General features: G+C 46.1%; 1 protein-coding gene and 13 non-coding genes across 14 annotated transcripts in view; 13 read left to right on the top strand and 1 right to left on the bottom strand.

Annotated features, from left to right (window-relative positions):
• Window positions 1-19,775, bottom strand: part of DNAJC5B (DnaJ heat shock protein family (Hsp40) member C5 beta) — a 30,010-nt gene that overhangs the window by 4,598 nt on the left and 5,637 nt on the right. Inside the window, exons 3-4 of the mRNA XM_052704006.1 lie at window positions 5,402-5,615; window positions 1,286-1,460 (exon numbers count right to left, since the gene is read on the bottom strand). Of these exons, the coding sequence (XP_052559966.1) occupies window positions 1,286-1,460; window positions 5,402-5,615 (389 nt within the window). The remainder of the gene's footprint in view (window positions 1-1,285; window positions 1,461-5,401; window positions 5,616-19,775) is intronic.
• On the top strand, window positions 9,334-9,422 carry TRNAY-GUA (transfer RNA tyrosine (anticodon GUA)). Its single transcript is given in 2 exon segments — window positions 9,334-9,370; window positions 9,387-9,422. It is a non-coding gene; the product is annotated as a tRNA-Tyr (tRNA).
• On the top strand, window positions 9,760-9,832 carry TRNAA-AGC (transfer RNA alanine (anticodon AGC)). Its single transcript has one exon. It is a non-coding gene; the product is annotated as a tRNA-Ala (tRNA).
• On the top strand, window positions 10,922-11,010 carry TRNAY-GUA (transfer RNA tyrosine (anticodon GUA)). Its single transcript is given in 2 exon segments — window positions 10,922-10,958; window positions 10,975-11,010. It is a non-coding gene; the product is annotated as a tRNA-Tyr (tRNA).
• On the top strand, window positions 11,346-11,418 carry TRNAA-AGC (transfer RNA alanine (anticodon AGC)). Its single transcript has one exon. It is a non-coding gene; the product is annotated as a tRNA-Ala (tRNA).
• Window positions 12,485-12,573, top strand: TRNAY-GUA (transfer RNA tyrosine (anticodon GUA)). Its single transcript is given in 2 exon segments — window positions 12,485-12,521; window positions 12,538-12,573. It is a non-coding gene; the product is annotated as a tRNA-Tyr (tRNA).
• TRNAA-AGC (transfer RNA alanine (anticodon AGC)) lies at window positions 12,909-12,981 on the top strand. The gene has a single exon. It is a non-coding gene; the product is annotated as a tRNA-Ala (tRNA).
• On the top strand, window positions 14,072-14,160 carry TRNAY-GUA (transfer RNA tyrosine (anticodon GUA)). Its single transcript is given in 2 exon segments — window positions 14,072-14,108; window positions 14,125-14,160. It is a non-coding gene; the product is annotated as a tRNA-Tyr (tRNA).
• Window positions 14,498-14,570, top strand: TRNAA-AGC (transfer RNA alanine (anticodon AGC)). Its single transcript has one exon. It is a non-coding gene; the product is annotated as a tRNA-Ala (tRNA).
• TRNAY-GUA (transfer RNA tyrosine (anticodon GUA)) lies at window positions 15,637-15,725 on the top strand. The gene is given in 2 exon segments: window positions 15,637-15,673; window positions 15,690-15,725. It is a non-coding gene; the product is annotated as a tRNA-Tyr (tRNA).
• TRNAA-AGC (transfer RNA alanine (anticodon AGC)) lies at window positions 16,062-16,134 on the top strand. The gene has a single exon. It is a non-coding gene; the product is annotated as a tRNA-Ala (tRNA).
• TRNAY-GUA (transfer RNA tyrosine (anticodon GUA)) lies at window positions 17,225-17,313 on the top strand. Its single transcript is given in 2 exon segments — window positions 17,225-17,261; window positions 17,278-17,313. It is a non-coding gene; the product is annotated as a tRNA-Tyr (tRNA).
• TRNAA-AGC (transfer RNA alanine (anticodon AGC)) lies at window positions 17,650-17,722 on the top strand. The gene has a single exon. It is a non-coding gene; the product is annotated as a tRNA-Ala (tRNA).
• TRNAY-GUA (transfer RNA tyrosine (anticodon GUA)) lies at window positions 18,788-18,876 on the top strand. Its single transcript is given in 2 exon segments — window positions 18,788-18,824; window positions 18,841-18,876. It is a non-coding gene; the product is annotated as a tRNA-Tyr (tRNA).

Below are 19,775 nucleotides of genomic sequence, written 5' to 3'. Positions count from 1 at the left end.
TAAGCTGACTATATTTATTGTGATATGCCTGTAGGCAAAACCAATCTAAAAACAATATTCACTGTCATATTGGCTATATAAATAGCATTTGTTTCAATAAGGGTTTTGTGACATATTTATAGAAGGGTAAATTAGTGTGAAAAGGGAGGAAAAAACTCTTCCTGTTAAGGAAATGTGACATTTGCAGTTGCACTGTGCTAATTTAAGCATAATAAACGTAAGAATATAACAGCATAAGGCCTTCCACAACAATGGAAGCAAACAAGGATGAGCTGACTGCTTAGGTCTTTCCTCAAAACAAAACAAAACAAAACAAAACAAAACAAAACAAAACAAAACAAAACAAAACAAAACAAAACAAAACAAAACAAAACATTAATCATACTTAATATAAATTTGCAACTGAGCAAAGGCAAAACTGGCCAGACAAAACTCTGTCTTGTTTCAACAGATGAGAATAGGGCTCTTGGATCAAAATCCATGACTAGTGTCAAATAGGAAATCACCATCACCATTTTTTGGTAAAGCCAAAACCTGCAGGTGTAGATTGGGGTGTGCATCGAAGCCAAGCAAAGAGAGCAACAAGCACTGAAGGGGTCCTGCTGCCTCAAGCCCGTGCTTTGAGTTTTTGTTAGTGTAAGGCATAGCAGGGAGTTAAATTGGTGAGAGCAACACACTTCTTAGAGAGGATTAGTTTTTATCTGGATTGTATCCAAGATTTGGCTCTTGGTGAATGACAGCATAATTGCTACTACCAGTGCAGAAAACAGAGAGCAGCTTGAGGTAGAGGGGGCAGTTCCCATTCAGCCATTCTTAGGCTGCTGCACAACCTCACTGATGGAAGCTCTGCTTCTTTTCTTTAGCCTTTTCTTGAATGGGTTGGCCCATGTCAGTAAGCAGTGGATTTTACCTGAATGAAAAGTGGATGTGCTAATTCAGGCAGGTGAGATGTGGCAAGCACTCGCCCAGGCAGAGCCTGATGCATACATGCAGGATCTAGGATATGAAACAACAGGGGTATGTGGGTTAGAGGGTGAACAACTCTTCAGATGAGCCCTGGGACTTCTAATGTTTGTGTCTAATGGGAGTTAAAGGAGATATTTAGTTATTGGTGCCACATTTAGGTTTTCATTAACACGCAACTTGAGAAGTTCATCTGGTCATGATGTTAGCTGAAGAGAACTGGCATATATCTCCATCCGGGTCTGGAGCCAGCCTGAACATCACAAGCAGAACATCTGGCCTACAGGTTCTGAACAGCTTTGCTGCACAGTAAGCCACACACCTCTTTCCATGTCATTCTTAATTTGCTCTTCCAAGTCTTCTGGAGATACGAAGAACTCCTGTTCTTCCCCTTCGGGTGCTTTGGGTTTGCACTTTCCACAGCAGCAGTTGAAGCAGCAGCAGAGGCAGCAGCAGAGGTAGCAGCCCGTCAGGAGGCCACAGACTGCAAAGAGACCCTGGGTTAAGGACAGAAAGGAAAACTCCATGAGCAATGACCTTCCTGAAACTTGTGGCAGCCTCTGCAAAGAGGCTCATCGAAGGAACTCAGGCTCCCACATGCTTGGCACTCCGAGGAGTGCAGGCTGGACAGGGGCCTAAGTAAGGACCAGACCTTCCAGAGCCCTCCTCACCCACCAGCTCCTATATGATGCTCAGGATCACATCTGCCACCAACCAACAGGTCCCTGCATGCCCAACTCCTCAAAGTCTGTCTTCAGCTGGCGGCCCTCGGAAAACACCTCCAGGCAGTATGCAAAACCGCACCCACCTTAAAATGACTCATTTCCATCTTAAAAATGACTCATTTGCCCAAGCTCTTTTTCTCAAATGCTTATTTACTGGCAGGTTCTTGTCAATAACAAAGCCAAGAGAAAAAGAAGCAAAGACCCAGATGCATCCCACATAACTTTAGGCACTAAACTAAGGCATCTAAATTAGGACTGTAGTCTCCATGAGCTTCCCACCTAGGTGATGGAAAGTTAAAAGCTCTTCCAGAGGGTGATTCAGCCCTGGGAGGACTTGAGTTGCCCATTGGAGGTATTTCTTTCTTCTATTTAGCCTGCGCAGGAGCAGAGGTGACAGCTCCTAAATTAGACTTTTTGGGCTGTGGGTTCTTGATCTGGGAACTTTGGTAACAAGTTCTCACCAGCATCAACAGGATCACTGTTGTCCCTGGTGCACAAAGTGTGAAGGCTTTAGCAGAGCCAGCATGGCTCCTAGAGCTGAGAGCAGTGATCTCAGCCAGACCTCTCAGCCAGTTTTCTTCCTGCAGATCAGGTCACTGTCTGGATTTCCAGCACAATTCCACAAATATTTGTGCTCCACTACTCCACTGAGTGCCACATGGTGATGGTGGGACAGGGGCTGCAGGAGGGGAGTCTGTAGGATGGCACTGACTTCTGGTTTTCCGAGGCATGTGCCCAGACCTGAGCAAGGTGTTTGTGGTTAAGAGGAAGACTCCACATGTCTTTATGGACATAGTATTATAAGAGAAAAGCAGAGCCAGTGACGTTCCTGAAAGGGGAATTACAGCTGATATGTGGAATATGCATGTATAAAGACAGAACACCTTTGTGGACACCAGATATGCATGAGTTAGCTTGAAGATATATCCGAGCTTTAGTGTTATAGGTATCCAGGCTGTCCTTTACTACACACAGTTTGACTTACATGCTCTTGCAGTTATGTTCATAAATAAATATGCTGGTGAAGAAGAAATAAAGCCCAGATTCCAGAGTATTGTCAAACTTTGACAATGAAGCTGTGTAAATAACAGTTATGTCTCAGGCAGCATTAACTTGGGCTTTGAAGGTAATAAGATCATTATATGTATAATATTTACTATTAATATGTTTGCAGGCTCAAGGCCAATGATAATCCATTCCATTCACAGATATACAAAGAGTGGTCAAGATGTCTTTAAAAGACAAGAAGGACTCAGACATACTGTTTTAAAATGTTTTCCTTCCATCTGACATCTGAAACTGTTAGAAATCTCAGAATCCCTGACAGAAGTTAAACACCTGTTTATCATTTATGGCATAACGGAGAAAAAAATCAGCACAACTGACAGAATGAAAAAAAGAATGAATGTGTATAAAGCCAAATATATACTTGAATTTATTAACAGTACTTTAAATGTTCAAATTTTTTTTTAAATTTAAAATATCATAGTTGGTAAATCAGGAACTCTAATGTGATCAATAAGCTGTCTTCGCAGAAGAGGGAAAATTGTTTTTTGCTATAATAGTTGAATGAACAACTCCTCTGCCTGCCAGTGGATGAGCAATTCAAGTACCCATTATTCATGTTAGTATGTTCCAAGATTAATATGACTGCTAAGAAGACTGACACTTCCAAAAAAGTAATTTTCACTTTGCATTTCTCTTTTCATTTGATTTTTTTTATTTCTAATGATGCACCTCCTTGTGATTGTCCGATTTTCTGAGTGTGAGTGTGATAGGGAAGAGGATTTACCAGGAATTTTGGTAGTTGAAGAAGATAAGGAGCAAAAGATGTTGCCTCTACCTTCTTCAGACCAGAATGGAAGAAATTAGAAGTACAGAAATCATCTACAGTCAGATTTCAATAATATTCTGATAGATCTTACAAAAATCTGAAACTGACCCAGCATTTGTGCATGAGAAAAAAAGAGATGAGGAATAGTGACCTCAGCTTGGAAAAAAAAGAAAAAAAAAACATTTGGTGACCTGTCTGTGCTTTAGAGGTGGCAAGTTTTCGGGATGGAGGAGGGACAGAGAGACTGCTGGTAACAATTCTCAGGTGTTGCATATTTTGGATTTCTCCTGGGTATTCTGCGCAGAATTCTTAAAACCCAGGAAGCAGTGACAGATTTTTCTGGAATACTCAATGTATCTCTTCTCATCTGTAGGATATAGCTCCCTTCAATCTATCCACACACTCCTTTAGCTCTTAGAGATTTACTAGTTTCTCTCCAGTTTCTGTTGCTCTTCTTATGAATCAAAGCCAAAGCAGTTATTTCTGTTCCTGATATGGTAACCACAGAGGATCTTGCACTTCATAAAATCTGTTAACAGTCAGCAAGCAGAAGAGGAAATAAAATCTAGATGTGAAGAAAAACTTGTTTATCAAGACTGCTTGAGGAGTCAATACAGCTGTTCTCTCAGCTCTGAGGGAATGCTTCCTGGCACCAGAGCTATGACAAAGAGGTTGAAGAAGAGTATGAAAGGAGAGCAAAGGGAAGAGGGAAGGATCCATCAGTGACAGAAAGCAGCAGTGAGGGAGTCCAGCCTGCAGAAGGATTTAGCTGCAGCAACTGCAGGTAGGCAGCCTCTAGGCAGCTTCTGAGGAGGCCACTCCAGCTGTATGGCTGTCATGTCAACGTTGGGAATTTTTTGCATTTGAAACATTTCCATATGATCCAACATACAAATTATGGCTTCCCAGACCCACAGAACTGCGCAAAGTGATCTCCCTGTTGCAAAGAGTGGTGAAGCACTGGCCTGACCCATCATGAACACAATGCGTGTTCCACCGATCTCAGATCAGAGCTGTCATAGCATGCTTGCTTCGTGCAGTTCAGACCATTTTTCATTTGTTCCAGCAAAGCCGTTGCTTTCTGGTCATTTTGTTTCTGGGAACTGGTAGGGAGAGCATGAATTTTGCATGCTGGTTTGTTACATTTCTGTAACATCTCATTTCTGCTGAAACACCAGAATTTGACATACAGAAACACTGGGGGACAACAGTGACATAATAGAGCACACAAATGCAACTCTTATCACTAGAGCACTCCGTGATGTGTTTTCCCTTGAACAATATATCAGCATTTGATGCATCATGCTCTTCTTTTCCTGATCTCTTATTCCACTCCCCAGTTCTCACTTCTTCCACATCCCTTCTCTCACCCCCTCACCACAGACTGACAGGGCACATACATGGCACCATAATCCCACAGTGTTATGTATTATTATTGCTTACTTATGCCGACTGCTATATATAGCAAAGAACACAGCTATATTTGTACTGTAATAACTTATTAACTGGTTGTCACATAAGTGGGCCTTCTCATTTTTGAACAATGAGTCACTTTTATTTAGTCATTACAGAAAAGAAAGTCAAAGTTAACCTGAAGCACCAGATTCAAATCTAATTAATGTCTGAAAGTGTTACAAAATGTGCATTCAACTATTTACCAAGTTAGAAAGAAAAAGATATTTTATATTAGCTCTCTTCTGAGCTGATGGTATATCTGCCACTCTTTATTTTCCAATATTTATTATTGCTTAATTACACTTTTATTAGCATTTTAAATCCTGATCCTACTCTATCAAATACCATGTTTTTCAAAGGGTTCCTTGTATATGTAAGCACCTGTGTGCATAGCAGTACTTTTCAACAGAAAATAGCAACTTACCTTTGCCCACCAGCTAGAGAGCATGAAATACGTGTTAACATTTTCCTCCCCAAACTGTTCTGCCACGTAGAGCCCCAAGGATCCATACTTGTCATATATGTTTCTCTTGGAGAGATCAGTCAGTGTTGCATGAGCATTGTTAATCTCCTTAAATTTTTCGGCAGCCTCTGGATTGTCAGGGTTCTTGTCAGGATGATATTTCAGGGCCAATTTTCTTAAACAGGGAAAAAAAAAAAAACCACTAAGGAAAAAAAAATCTGTAGTGTGTACATATATGTTTATTTACAAAGATACAAATAAAGCATTGCAAATAGACTCAATTATTTTGAACACGGTGCTCACCCTGGGCCATCTTATTTCCAGATCTAATGCATGCAGAGCATTCAGTGAAAGGAAAATGCCACTACAAATGAAAGGTGTTTTTTTGTTTGTTTGTTTAAGAATTGTTCTGCTTACACTAAGCATGACAGTTGTGCCTTGATACTTAGTCAGCTCCCAAGGTCATTGAGGAAGAGATGCTGAAAGCACAGATTTTAGCATAATAATAAATCACAACCATTTGTTGCGCTACATTGCACATTGTACATTTATCAGGTGATTTGCATCCATTAGCAGGTTTCAACGAAGATAAATATTTTGTGAAAGTTTTTTTAAAAAAACATTGTTTATCCCATCACAATTATCTTTGTAGCAAGTGTCTGATTGTTTATCAACAGTAACTATATTAAAATTTTGTAAACAACATCTGTGTTTGCAGGAGCTTAGACAGTGATGAGGAAGAACAAATGAAGGAGTTGAAAGAGCATGTTTCTGAAGTACATGATGGAAAGGCACAGTGAATTAGCCCCAATTTCTGATGCCTGCCTTTGGGCCTAATTTGCCAGTGCCCCATTTCAGAAACAGTGCAGCAGAAGCTGATTGCTGACTGCTTTGGGCTGTCTGTGCTGCTTAGGCCTTTGCTGGGACAGAGCTCAGTGCTGTCACTTTTCTCTGACTGCACTCATTGCTATGGCATCTAAGTACAGCTTCAACTTGTAAGCAGCAGCACAGGACCATAGGTTCACAAATAACACTGGGGACATGCAGCTTTGGAGAAAGGAAGGTTGGCTTCCAAGCACGCTGGAGCAGTGTGAGCTCACATGTACCTGCAGAACAAGCACAGACGTGTATCTCGTCGAAAATCTCCGCTCCCTTTGAACCAGTGGCAATAAGATTTTCCCAGCACCTTTATTTAATGACTAGTGCTGACCTCTAGTGGCATTAAAAGCGATTGAGTAGTGTGTTCCCTTCCGCCATCCTCCCCTAAGCCCAGTTAATGCGATATTTTGTGAATGTCCTTTCTGAGTGCTTCCTGCCCATTATGCCAAAACAAACAAACAAATCAACGAATTAATGAGAAAGTAAATAAGTAAATAAATTGTGATACGAAGGCTGTGTGCCCACATTTACTTTAATAAATCTATCCTCTGAGAGGGGTACTGCTTGACTTTCTGCTGAAGTCTCAGTACACATTATTCACCTGGTAAAATGCTACTGCTTTGCTCTTGATGCAAGTTTATGTCTTGGAGACATTTTGGTGATATCAGGACTGATATAAACCTGGGATTAGCCTCTGCCAACAGTCTCTCCAGTTCTGTACACTGAACTCAAATAATCTTCTCATAGATCATAACAACGCCTTAAACATATCTCTAATAAAATAAATAAGTTCATGTTCAGCCAGATTTACTATACTGTGCATACGGTACCTTAAACGTAATAAAAAATGGAATAGGAAAACTGGAGAAACAAGTTAATTCTTGCATGACTAATGACATAATGTACCATCCAAGTATTTAAGTAGCTTATGCAATCTATTCCTTTTCTTAGCTGAAAATAAAACCTAGCAATTATAATGAAAAATAGGAGAGACATTGCTCTCAAAACTCGTGATTGGCTAGAAGGATCAGGCAATCAATCTCTGGTCATTCTCCAAAAAACTAACAGACCCAAAGACCTCTTCTGCCTTCTTCATATCCCCTCAGATCTCATAAAAATAATAATTTGAACTCTATGTAATTTCAAAGACTGAAAAATATGCTAGTTGCATGCTGCTATAGCTTATTACTGCTTTATAATGTTAACAGCATTCAACAAAGTACTGTTAATAAAACAGGAGACATATTCTTCAGTTTTGGGAAAACTCACTAAAAATATTACAATAACGAAACAACTCTCCACACATGAAGATAACATAAAATAATCAGTGATAATTTAGTAGTGGGACAGAGATCTATATGCTGCATGTGTAATTCTCATGAATGAGAGAAAGAACTCCATTAAGTTCAGCCCAAAAAACAGAAAGAGTGAGGACAAGAACTACAAGACAGAATTGTCTTCTATGACAGGGTTACAGTGTTGATGGATGGAGGAGGAGAAACTCACATCATCTACTTGGACTTGTGAAAAACATCTGACAGTGTCCCACACCACATCTAAGCCTCCAAATCAGAGAAACAAAATTTGATGGAAAGACCATATTCTGGAAAAGGAATTGGTTGGACAGCAAGGATCAAAGATTGATCAAAATGAGACTGTCCATGGAATGGCAAAATGAGTTATTTTTTACTGGAGAGAAGCAGAATGCCTTATTGCGAACACACTGGAATGTTTCCCGACAAATGAGATTCTGCATTTTACACGGGAATTTGTGAGAAGAAGAAAGAATAGTGACTGTCAGAAAAGCATAGAGTATGGAGAGCCTCACTTTCTCTCAAGAGAACAAAGAAGTGGAATTGTGTCCACAGGGACTGTGTGCAGGCGGACTTGAAAATTAGCTGCAAAAGCCATGGAAAATTTCTAAGTAATACTCAGGTCTTCACACAGGTGGAGGTTGTCTTAAAATGATCACAGCACAGCAAGGAGTGTAGAGCTTGGGAAAAAAAAGTGATGTTGTGTGAGCTACAACTCTGGCTACAGAGAATAGAGAGAACTCCTGAAAGCAATTTGATGAAGTATTAAATGGGATCTTTAGCAAAGAAAGTGCTTCTCAGCATCATCTCATCGCTTCTGCAATGGTGGCAGGAACACCATGCCCATTTGGAGCCTTTGTGTTCAAAACCAACTTGGTAGCTCTGAAAATGGAGAACACTAGCATGCCAGCAGGACTTTTATCAGGCAATCGCGCTCACATGCAAGAAAGGATCCATCAGTATGGGCTTATCCACAGCATGGCAACATGAGATTTTTCTCTGGAGTAAAGCAGCCTCTTATTGCGAGCACAGACTGGAATTGTTCCTGACCAATAGGATTCTGCATTTTCCCCTTGAATTTCTGAGAAGAATAAGGAACAGTGAACCTCCCTAAAGCAGTGAGCTGCTAAAAATTTGTGGAGAAACTGGCTTCCTTCTTTCAGGGGAACAGACCAGTGCAATTGTGTCTAGAAGGGCTGTCTGCAGGCTGACTTGAGCTTTAGCAGCAAAAGCCCTGGAAAACCTCTAAGTAATAGCCAAGTCTTCTTACAAGTGCAGGCTGCCTTAGAATGATCTCAGCACAACATGTAGCACGGAGCTTGAAATAGAGGGGATGGGGATACTGTGCAGGGTGTTTCCAGTTGTTCTGAGACTGTAGAGGAGTCAGATGAGTGGATGAATGATGATGAGGTGGCTGAGCAGATGACAAAAGTGAGTGGGGTGTAACAGGGCGAAGTATCTCAGGGATGTGCGTCCTGTGTTTCTGGCAATGAGGAGAGTGAAATGGAAAGCTGTGTAGGTTTTCAGGAAGTGCTGCTAGTGAGGGGAGTGCATGAAGTACTCAGAAAGGCGCAGTGCTGTCGGAGGTGAGCGTGTCTGGGTGTGCAGTGGAAGCAGAGGCGTTGTTGTGCTGCATTATGGCCATAGGAATAATGCGGATGGGAGCATGAAGGGTGTGGTGCAGGGCAGCACCCTGTGATTCCTTCGATAGCTCAGCTGGTAGAGCGGAGGACTGTAGGCTCCCTTGCACGGCCATCCTTAGGTCGCTGGTTCAACTCCGGCTCGAAGGAGTGCTCTTTTGGCTCTTGCCCCGACTGAGTCTGCAGCACTGGTGCATTTGGAACGCTGGCCACGCATCTTGCTTTTGATGGGATCGGAGGCTGGAGCTCTGGCGGGCCGTGGAGAAGAGGATGTTGCTCTGTGGTGGATTCTGCAGAAGATAGGGCAGGTGGTGTTGGCCTTGAGCACCTGTGCGTTTGGAGGGAGCTGCACCAGCACCTGTAAATTGGGAGTGGTTGTTGGTTTTGTGAAGAAGGGTGCAGGGTGGTCAAGAGTTGTGTGCAGGGCCATGTGGCTGAGAGGTTGCTGTATGAGGGCTGAGGGGAGGTGATGTGCAGGCTGTGTGCTGGGGAATTAGCTCAAGTGGTAGAGCGCTCGCTTAGCATGCGAGAGGCAGCGGGATCGATGCCCGCATTCTCCAATGCTTTTCATCCTCTTGCCTGCGCGCTTATCATGAGGGGACACGCTGGCCTCTGGGGTTCTGTCCCGAGACATCTGCGTGCCCGTACTTCAGAAGACGAAGAGAAGTCCAGGAGGCAACTTGTTGAAGTACAGAATGGGGTCTGGAGCAAAGAAAGTGCTTCTCAGCATGATCTCATCACTTGGGCAATGTCAGCAAGGGCACCATGCCCGCTTTGGGGCTTCCGTTTACAAAGACGACTTGTTAGATTTGAAAGTTGAGGAAGCACGCCAGCAGGATGTTTTTGGGGCAGTAGCACTTACGTGCAAGGACAGATCTATCAATGTGGGCTTATCCACAACATGGAAATATGAGTTGTTTTCATTTGGTTTTTTTTGAGCGAGAACCAGAACTCCTTATTGTGAGCACAGACTGGAATGTTTCCTGCAAACAGTATTTTGGATTTTACTCTGGAATTTGTGTGAGGAAGAAACCACTGCGAACCTCGCTGGAGCGTAGAGCTGTTAACAAGAAATGGTGATATTAAGATTCTATCATTGAGAGAACAAAGTGGGAGAAATGTGTCCTAGGGGGCTGAGCAGTCTCGGTTTGCTGGCAGGCTTCAACTTTGGCTACAAATGCAGCTGAAGCCCTCTTCTGGATACCCAAACCTTCTTACAGGTGGAGTTTGTCTATAGAAAGATAGCAGCACAGCATGGAGTGCGGAGCGTGCAAAAAAGGGGATTTTGTGCAGGATTGTTCCAGTTGTTCTGCGAGCGCGGAGGAGGCAGGTGAGTGGATGAATGATGATGAGGTGGCTGAGCAGAGGGCAAAAGTGATTGGAGCGTGATTGGGTGGAGATTAGTTTCTTGGGGCTGAGTTTCCTGAGGTTCTGGCAGCACGAAGAGTGAAAAGGAAGGCTGTGCTGTTTTTCGGGTGGTGCTACTAGAGAAGTGAGTACATGAAGTCCCGTTGAAGGTGCAGAGCTGTAGGAGATGAGTGTGTCTGGGTGTGCAGTGGGAGCAGAGGCTTGGTTGTGCTGCATTATGGCCATAGGAATAATGCAGATGGGAGCATGAAGGGTGTGGTGCAGGGCAGGACCCTGTGATTCCTTCGATAGCTCAGCTGGTAGAGCGGAGGACTGTAGGCTCCCTTGCACGGCCATCCTTAGGTCGCTGGTTCAACTCCGGCTCGAAGGAGTGCTCTTTTGGCTCTTGCCCCGACTGAGTCTGCAGCACTGGTGCATTTGGAACGTGGCCACCATCTTGCTTTTGATGGGATCGGAGGCTGGAGCTCTGGCGGGCCGTGGAGAAGAGGCCGTTGCTCTGTGGTGGATTCTGCAGAAGACAGGGCAGGTGGTGTTGGCCTTGAGCACCTGTGTGTTTGGAGGGAGCTGCACCAGCACCTGTAAATTGGGAGTGGTTGTTGGTTTTGTGAAGAAGGGTGCAGGGTGGTCAAGAGTTGTGTGCAGGGCCATGTGGCTGAGAGGTTGCTGTATGAGGGCTGAGGGGAGGTGATGTGCAGGCTGTGTGCTGGGGAATTAGCTCAAGTGGTAGAGCGCTCGCTTAGCATGCGAGAGGCAGCGGGATCGATGCCCGCATTCTCCAATGCTTTTCAGCCTCTTGCCTGCGCTCTTATCATAAGGGGACACGCTGGCCTCTGGAGCTGTATCGGGAGACCTCTGTGTGCTGGGCTACAGAGGATGGACAGAGCTCCTGAAAGCAACTTGTTGAAGGACGTAATGGGGTCTGGAGCAAAGTAATTGTTTCCCTGCAGTTCCTCATCGCTTCTGCAATGGTGGCAGGAACACCATGCCCATTTGGAGCCTTTGTGTTCAAAACCAACTTGGTAGCTCTGAAAATGGAGAACGCCAGCATGCTGGCACGATTTTTATCAGGCAATCGCGCTCACATGCAAGAAAGGATCCATCAGTATGGGCTTATCCACAGCATGGCAACATGAGATTTTTCTCTGGAGTAAAGCAGCCTCTTATTGCGAGCACAGACTGGAATTGTTCCTGACCAATAGGATTCTGCATTTTCCCCTTGAATTTCTGAGAAGAATAAGGAACAGTGAACCTCCCTAAAGCAGTGAGCTGCTAAAAATTTGTGGAGAAACTGGCTTCCTTCTTTCAGGGGAATAGACCAGTGCAATTGTGTCTAGAAGGGCTGTCTGCAGGCTGACTTGAGCTTTAGCAGCAAAAGCCCTGGAAAACCTCTAAGTAATAGCCAAGTCTTCTTACAAGTGCAGGCTGCCTTAGAATGATCTCAGCACAACATGTAGCACGGAGCTTGAAATAGAGGGGATGGGGATACTGTGCAGGGTGTTTCCAGTTGTTCTGAGACTGTAGAGGAGTCAGATGAGTGGATGAATGATGATGAGGTGGCTGAGCAGATGACAAGAGTGAGTGGGGTGTAACAGGGCGAAGTATCTCAGGGATGTGCGTCCTGTGTTTCTGGCAACGAGGAGAGAGAAATGGAAAGCTGTGTTGGTTTTCAGGAAGTGCTGCTAGTGAGGGGAGTGCATGAAGTACTCAGAAAAGTGCAGTGCTGTCGGAGGTGAGCGTGTCTGGGTGTGCAGTGGAAGCAGAGGCGTTGTTGTGCTGTGTTATGGCTGTGGGAATAATGCAGATGGGAGCATGAAGGGTGTGGTGCAGGGCAGGTCCCTGTGATTCCTTCGATAGCTCAGCTGGTAGAGCGGAGGACTGTAGGCTCCCTTGCACGGCCATCCTTAGGTCGCTGGTTCAACTCCGGCTCGAAGGAGTGCTCTTTTGGCTCTTGCCCCGACTGAGTCTGCAGCACTGGTGCATTTGGAACGTGGCCACCATCTTGCTTTTGATGGGATCGGAGGCTGGAGCTCTGGCGGGCCGTGGAGAAGAGGCCGTTGCTCTGTGGTGTTTTCTGTAGAAGACAGGGCAGGTGGTGTTGGCCTTGAGCACCTGTGTGTTTGGAGGGAGCTGCACCAGCACCTGTAAATTGGGAGTGGTTGTTGGTTTTGTGAAGAAGGGTGCAGGGTGGTCAAGAGTTGTGTGCAGGGCCATGTGGCTGAGAGGTTGCTGTATGAGGGCTGAGGGGAGGTGATGTGCAGGCTGTGTGCTGGGGAATTAGCTCAAGTGGTAGAGCGCTCGCTTAGCATGCGAGAGGCAGTGGGATCGATGCCCGCATTCTCCAATGCTTTTCATCCTCTTGCCTGCGCTCTTATCATGAGGGGACACGCTGGCCTCTGGGGTTCTGTCCCGAGACATCTGCGTCCCCGTACTTCAGAAGACGAAGAGAGGTCCAGGAGGCAACTTGTTGAAGTACAGAATGGGGTCTGGAGCAAAGAAAGTGCTTCTCAGCATGATCTCATCACTTGGGCAATGTCAGCAAGGGCACCATGCCCGCTTTGGGGCTTCCGTTTACAAAGACGACTTGTTAGGTTTGAAAGTTGAGGAAGCACGCCAGCAGGATGTTTTTGGGGCAGTAGCACTTACGTGCAAGGACAGATCTATCAATGTGGGCTTATCCACAACATGGAAATATGAGTTGTTTTCATTTGGTTTTTTTTTGAGAGAGAACCAGAACTCCTTATTGTGAGCACAGACTGGAATGTTTCCTGCAAACAGTATTTTGGATTTTACTCTGGAATTTGTGTGAGGAAGAAACCACTGCGAACCTCGCTGGAGCATAGAGCTGTTAACAAGAAATGGTGATATTAAGATTCTATCATTGAGAGAACCAAGTGGGAGAAATGTGTCCAAGGGGGCTGAGCAGTCTCTGTTTGCTGGCAGGCTTCAACTTTGGCTACAAATGCAGCTGAAGCCCTCTTCTGGATACCCAAACCTTCTTACAGGTGGAGTTTGTCTATAGAAGGATAGCAGCACAGCATGGAGTGCGGAGCGTGCAAAAAAGGGGATTTTGTGCAGGATTGTTCCAGATATTCTGCGAGCACAGAGGAGGCAGGTGAGAGGATGAATGATGATGAGGTGGCTGAGCAGAGGTCAAAAGTGATTGGAGTGTGATTGGGTGGAGATTAGTTTCTTGGGGCTGAGTTTCCTGAGGTTCTGGCAACACGAAGAGTGAAAAGGAAGGCTGTGCTGTTTTTCGGGTGGTGCTACTAGAGAAGTGAGTACATGAAGTCCCGTTGAAGGTGCACAGCTGTAGGAGGTGAGTGTGTCTGGGTGTGGAGTGGGAGCAGAGGCGTGGCTGTGCTGCATTATGGCCATAGGAATAATGCGGATGGGAGCATGAAGGATGTGGTGCAGGGCAGGTCCCTGTGATTCCTTCGATAGCTCAGCTGGTAGAGCGGAGGACTGTAGGCTCCCTTGCACGGCCATCCTTAGGTCGCTGGTTCAACTCCGGCTCGAAGGAGTGCTCTTTTGGCTCTTGCCCCAACTGAGTCTGCAGCACTGGTGCATTTGGAACGCTGGCCACGCATCTTGCTTTTGATGGGATCGGAGGCTGGAGCTCTGGCGGGCCGTGGAGAAGAGGCCGTTGCTCTGTGGTGGATTCTGCAGAAGACAGGGCAGGTGGTGTTGGCCTTGAGCTCCTGTGTGTTTGGAGGGAGCTGCACCAGCACCTGTAAATTGGGAGTGGTTGTTGGTTTTGTGAAGAAGGGTGCAGGGTGGTCAAGAGTTGTGTGCAGGGCCATGTGGCTGAGAGGTTGCTGTATGAGGGCTGAGGGGAGGTGATGTGCAGGCTGTGTGCTGGGGAATTAGCTCAAGTGGTAGAGCGCTCGCTTAGCATGCGAGAGGCAGCGGGATCGATGCCCGCATTCTCCAATGCTTTTCATCCTCTTGCCTGCGCTCTTATCATAAGGGGACACGCTGGCCTCTGGAGCTGTATCGGGAGACCTCTGTGTGCTGGGCTACAGAGGATGGACAGAGCTCCTGAAAGCAACTTGTTGAAGGACATAATGGGGTCTGGAGCAAAGTAATTGTTTCCCTGCAGTTCCTCATCGCTTCTGCAATGGTGGCAGGAACACCATGCCCATTTGGAGCCTTTGTGTTCAAAACCAACTTGGTAGCTCTGAAAATGGAGAACGCCAGCATGCTGGCACGATTTTTATCAGGCAATCGCGCTCACATGCAAGAAAGGATCCATCAGTATGGGCTTATCCACAGCATGGCAACATGAGATTTTTCTCTGGAGTAAAGCAGCCTCTTATTGCGAGCACAGACTGGAATTGTTCCTGACCAATAGGATTCTGCATTTTCCCCTTGAATTTCTGAGAAGAATAAGGAACAGTGAACCTCCCTAAAGCAGTGAGCTGCTAAAAATTTGTGGAGAAACTGGCTTCCTTCTTTCAGGGGAATAGACCAGTGCAATTGTGTCTAGAAGGGCTGTCTGCAGGCTGACTTGAGCTTTAGCAGCAAAAGCCCTGGAAAACCTCTAAGTAATAGCCAAGTCTTCTTACAAGTGCAGGCTGCCTTAGAATGATCTCAGCACAACATGTAGCACGGAGCTTGAAATAGAGGGGATGGGGATACTGTGCAGGGTGTTTCCAGTTGTTCTGAGACTGTAGAGGAGTCGGATGAGTGGATGAATGATGATGAGGTGGCTGAGCAGATGACAAGAGTGAGTGGGGTGTAACAGGGCGAAGTATCTCAGGGATGTGCGTCCTGTGTTTCTGGCAACGAGGAGAGAGAAATGGAAAGCTGTGTTGGTTTTCAGGAAGTGCTGCTAGTGAGGGGAGTGCATGAAGTACTCAGAAAAGTGCAGTGCTGTCGGAGGTGAGCGTGTCTGGGTGTGCAATTGAAGCAGAGGCGTTGTTGTGCTGCGTTATGGCCGTGGGAATAATGCAGATGGGAGCATGAAGGGTGTGGTGCAGGGCAGGTCCCTGTGATTCCTTCGATAGCTCAGCTGGTAGAGCGGAGGACTGTAGGCTCCCTTGCACGGCCATCCTTAGGTCGCTGGTTCAACTCCGGCTCGAAGGAGTGCTCTTTTGGCTCTTGCCCCGACTGAGTCTGCAGCACTGGTGCATTTGGAACGTGGCCACGCATCTTGCTTTTGATGGGATCGGAGGCTGGAGCTCTGGCGGGCCGTGGAGAAGAGGCCGTTGCTCTGTGGTGGATTCTGTAGAAGACAGGGCAGGTGGTGTTGGCCTTGAGCACCTGTGTGTTTGGAGGGAGCTGCACCAGCACCTGTAAATTGGGAGTGGTTGTTGGTTTTGTGAAGAAGGGTGCAGGGTGGTCAAGAGTTGTGTGCAGGGCCATGTGGCTGAGAGGTTGCTGTATGAGGGCTGAGGGGAGGTGATGTGCAGGCTGTGTGCTGGGGAATTAGCTCAAGTGGTAGAGCGCTCGCTTAGCATGCGAGAGGCAGCGGGATCGATGCCCGCATTCTCCAATGCTTTTCATCCTCTTGCCTGCGCTCTTATCATGAGGGGACACGCTGGCCTCTGGGGTTCTGTCCCGAGACATCTGCATGCCCGTACTTCAGAAGACGAAGAGAGGTCCAGGAGGCAACTTGTTGAAGTACAGAATGGGGTCTGGAGCAAAGAAAGTGCTTCTCAGCATGATCTCATCACTTGGGCAATGTCAGCAAGAGCACCATGCCCGCTTTGGGGCTTCCGTTTACAAAGACGACTTGTTAGGTTTGAAAGTTGAGGAAGCACGCCAGCAGGATGTTTTTGGGGCAGTAGCACTTACGTGCAAGGACAGATCTATCAATGTGGGCTTATCCACAACATGGAAATATGAGTTGTTTTCATTTGGTTTTTTTTTGAGAGAGAACCAGAACTCCTTATTGTGAGCACAGACTGGAATGTTTCCTGCAAACAGTATTTTGGATTTTACTCTGGAATTTGTGTGAGGAAGAAACCACTGCGAACCTCGCTGGAGCGTAGAGCTGTTAACAAGAAATGGTGATATTAAGATTCTATCATTGAGAGAACCAAGTGGGAGAAATGTGTCCAAGGGGGCTGAGCAGTCTCTGTTTGGTGGCTGGCTTCAACTTTGGCTACAAATGCAGCTGAAGCCCTCTTCTGGATACCCAAACCTTCTTACAGGTGGAGTTTGTCTATAGAAGGATAGCAGCACAGCATGGAGTGCGGAGCGTGCAAAAAAGGGGATTTTGTGCAGGATTGTTCCAGATGTTCTGCGAGCGCGGAGGAGGCAGGTGAGTGGATGAATGATGATGAGGTGGCTGAGCAGAGGTCAAAAGTGATTGGAGTGTGATTGGGAGGAGTTTAGTTTCTTGGGGCTGAGTTTCCTGAGGTTCTGGCAACACGAAGAGTGAAAAGGAAGGCTGTGCTGTTTTTCGGGTGGTGCTACTAGAGAAGTGAGTACATGAAGTCCCGTTGAAGGTGCAGTGCTGTAGGAGGTGAGTGTGTCTGCGTGTAGAGTGGGAGCAGAGGCGTTGTTGTGCTGCATTATGGCCATAGGAATAATGCAGATGGGAGCATGAAGGGTGTGGTGCAGGGCAGGTCCCTGTGATTCCTTCGATAGCTCAGCTGGTAGAGCGGAGGACTGTAGGCTCCCTTGCACGGCCATCCTTAGGTCGCTGGTTCAACTCCGGCTCGAAGGAGTGCTCTTTTGGCTCTTGCCCCGACTGAGTCTGCAGCACTGGTGCATTTGGAACGTGGCCACGCATCTTGCTTTTGATGGGATCGGAGGCTGGAGCTCTGGCGGGCCGTGAAGAAGAGGCCGTTGCTCTGTGGTGGATTCTGCAGAAGACAGGGCAGGTGGTGTTGGCCTTGAGCACCTGTGTGTTTGGAGGGAGCTGCACCAGCACCTGTAAATTGGGAGTGGTTGTTGGTTTTGTGAAGAAGGGTGCAGGGTGGTCAAGAGTTGTGTGCAGGGCCATGTGGCTGAGAGGTTGCTGTATGAGGGCTGAGGGGAGGTGATGTGCAGGCTGTGTGCTGGGGAATTAGCTCAAGTGGTAGAGCGCTCGCTTAGCATGCGAGAGGCAGCGGGATCGATGCCCGCATTCTCCAATGCTTTTCATCCTCTTGCCTGCATTCTTGGCAGAATTGACAGTATGGCCTCTGGAGCTGTATCGGGAGACCTCTGTGTGCTGGGCTACAGAGGATGGACAGAGCTCCTGAAAGCAACTTGTTGAAGGACGTAATGGGGTCTGGAGCAAAGTAATTGTTTCCCTGCAGTTCCTCATCGCTTCTGCAATGGTAGCAGGAACACCATGCCCATTTGGAGCCTTTGTGTCGAAAACCAACTTGGTAGCTCTGAAAATGGAGAACGCCAGCATGCTGGCACGATTTTTATCAGGCAATCGCGCTCACATGCAAGAAAGGATCCATCAGTATGGGCTTATCCACAGCATGGCAACATGAGATTTTTCTCTGGAGTAAAGCAGCCTCTTATTGCGAGCGCAGACTGGAATTGTTCCTGACCAATAGGATTCTGCATTTTCCCCTTGAATTTCTGAGAAGAATAAGGAACAATGAACCTCCCTAAAGCAGTGAGCTGCTAAAAATTTGTGGAGAAACTGGCTTCCTTCTTTCAGGGGAATAGACCAGTGCAATTGTGTCTAGAAGGGCTGTCTGCAGGCTGACTTGAGCTTTAGCAGCAAAAGCCCTGGAAAACCTCTAAGTAATAGCCAAGTCTTCTTACAAGTGCAGGCTGCCTTAGAATGATCTCAGCACAACATGTAGCACGGAGCTTGAAATAGAGGGGATGGGGATACTGTGCAGGGTGTTTCCAGTTGTTCTGAGACTGTAGAGGAGTCGGATGAGTGGATGAATTATGATGAGGTGCCTGAGCAGATGACAAAAGTGAGTGGAGTGTAACAGGGCGAAGTATCTCAGGGATGTGCGTCCTGTGTTTCTGGCAACGAGGAGAGTGAAATGGAAAGCTGTGTTGGTTTTCAGGAAGTGCTGCTAGTGAGGGGAGTGCATGAAGTACTCAGAAAGGTGCAGTGCTGTCGGAGGTGAGCGTGTCTGGGTGTGCAGTGGAAGCAGAGGCGTTGTTGTGCTGTGTTATGGCCGTGGGAATAAGGCAGATGGGAGCATGAAGGGTGTGGTGCAGGGCAGGTCCCTGTGATTCCTTCGATAGCTCAGCTGGTAGAGCGGAGGACTGTAGGCTCCCTTGCACGGCCATCCTTAGGTCGCTGGTTCAACTCCGGCTCGAAGGAGTGCTCTTTTGGCTCTTGCCCCGACTGAGTCTGCAGCACTGGTGCATTTGGAGGGAAGACAACTATGCCTACTTTCTGGCATTACTGTACAGTGACAATGAGGATGGGCAGTAAGATGAGGAGAATGCCAGAATGATGTTTATGCGGGGAGTAGCCCTTCCCCTGAGAGACAACCTCAGTGGCTGCAGAGATTTTCTGAATGTGGAGATATAAAGGCTTTTTGTGGAGCAAAGGAGAATCCCTGCCTGAGTCCACTTATTGGAACATTCTCTATCCGTTATGATATTACTGTTAGTCTGTTAATTGTGGGAAGAGTGGCACGCCTCAGTGAAGTAGGGGAGGTGCTCACAAGAGCACCTCCCTTTTTTCTTGATTTTGTATTGTATGCAATCTGTGATACTAGTCTTTGACTTGACGTTTCCTGATGAAGGAATCTATTTGTGAGAGATAATTAATTTGTAATAATATCTGCTTGAAAGATGAATTTGTACTACTTATCTCGTCAGGGGTGTGTCCTTTTCCAGTCTGAAGAGAGGGTTGTCTGGGGACTTACCTTGTGCTGGTCCCTTCTAATTTTACGGTGGTTGTTGAAAGGATATTTCCAAGTCTATTGAGTTCTGATTGGCAGGAAGATTAAATAGAGTGGGGCATGATTATTACTGAAGGGATATAGTTATTCTATTTTTTGTGGTTTAACAGTAGAAGGAGGTTTTTAGGTGGTTTTTATTTTGGAGCTTAGTAGCAGCAAAAATAATAAAACCTTTTGCTATGTGGTCATAACACATGAATCACACCTTTTTTTTTTTTTTTTTTCCTTCTTCTTTCCTATTACTACTTCATCCAAGAAGTCCTTATCTTGGAAATATTGAAATTAATTTAATTTCTGAATAGTTTTTGCT

The sequence above is a fragment of the Tympanuchus pallidicinctus genome, unplaced genomic scaffold (assembly GCF_026119805.1).
Source record: "Tympanuchus pallidicinctus isolate F22 unplaced genomic scaffold, pur_lepc_1.0 scaffold5, whole genome shotgun sequence".
In the NCBI taxonomy this organism is placed as follows: domain Eukaryota; kingdom Metazoa; phylum Chordata; class Aves; order Galliformes; family Phasianidae; genus Tympanuchus; species Tympanuchus pallidicinctus.
Note: the sequence above shows the minus strand (reverse complement) of the source record. Positions and strands in the feature narration are given on the sequence as shown.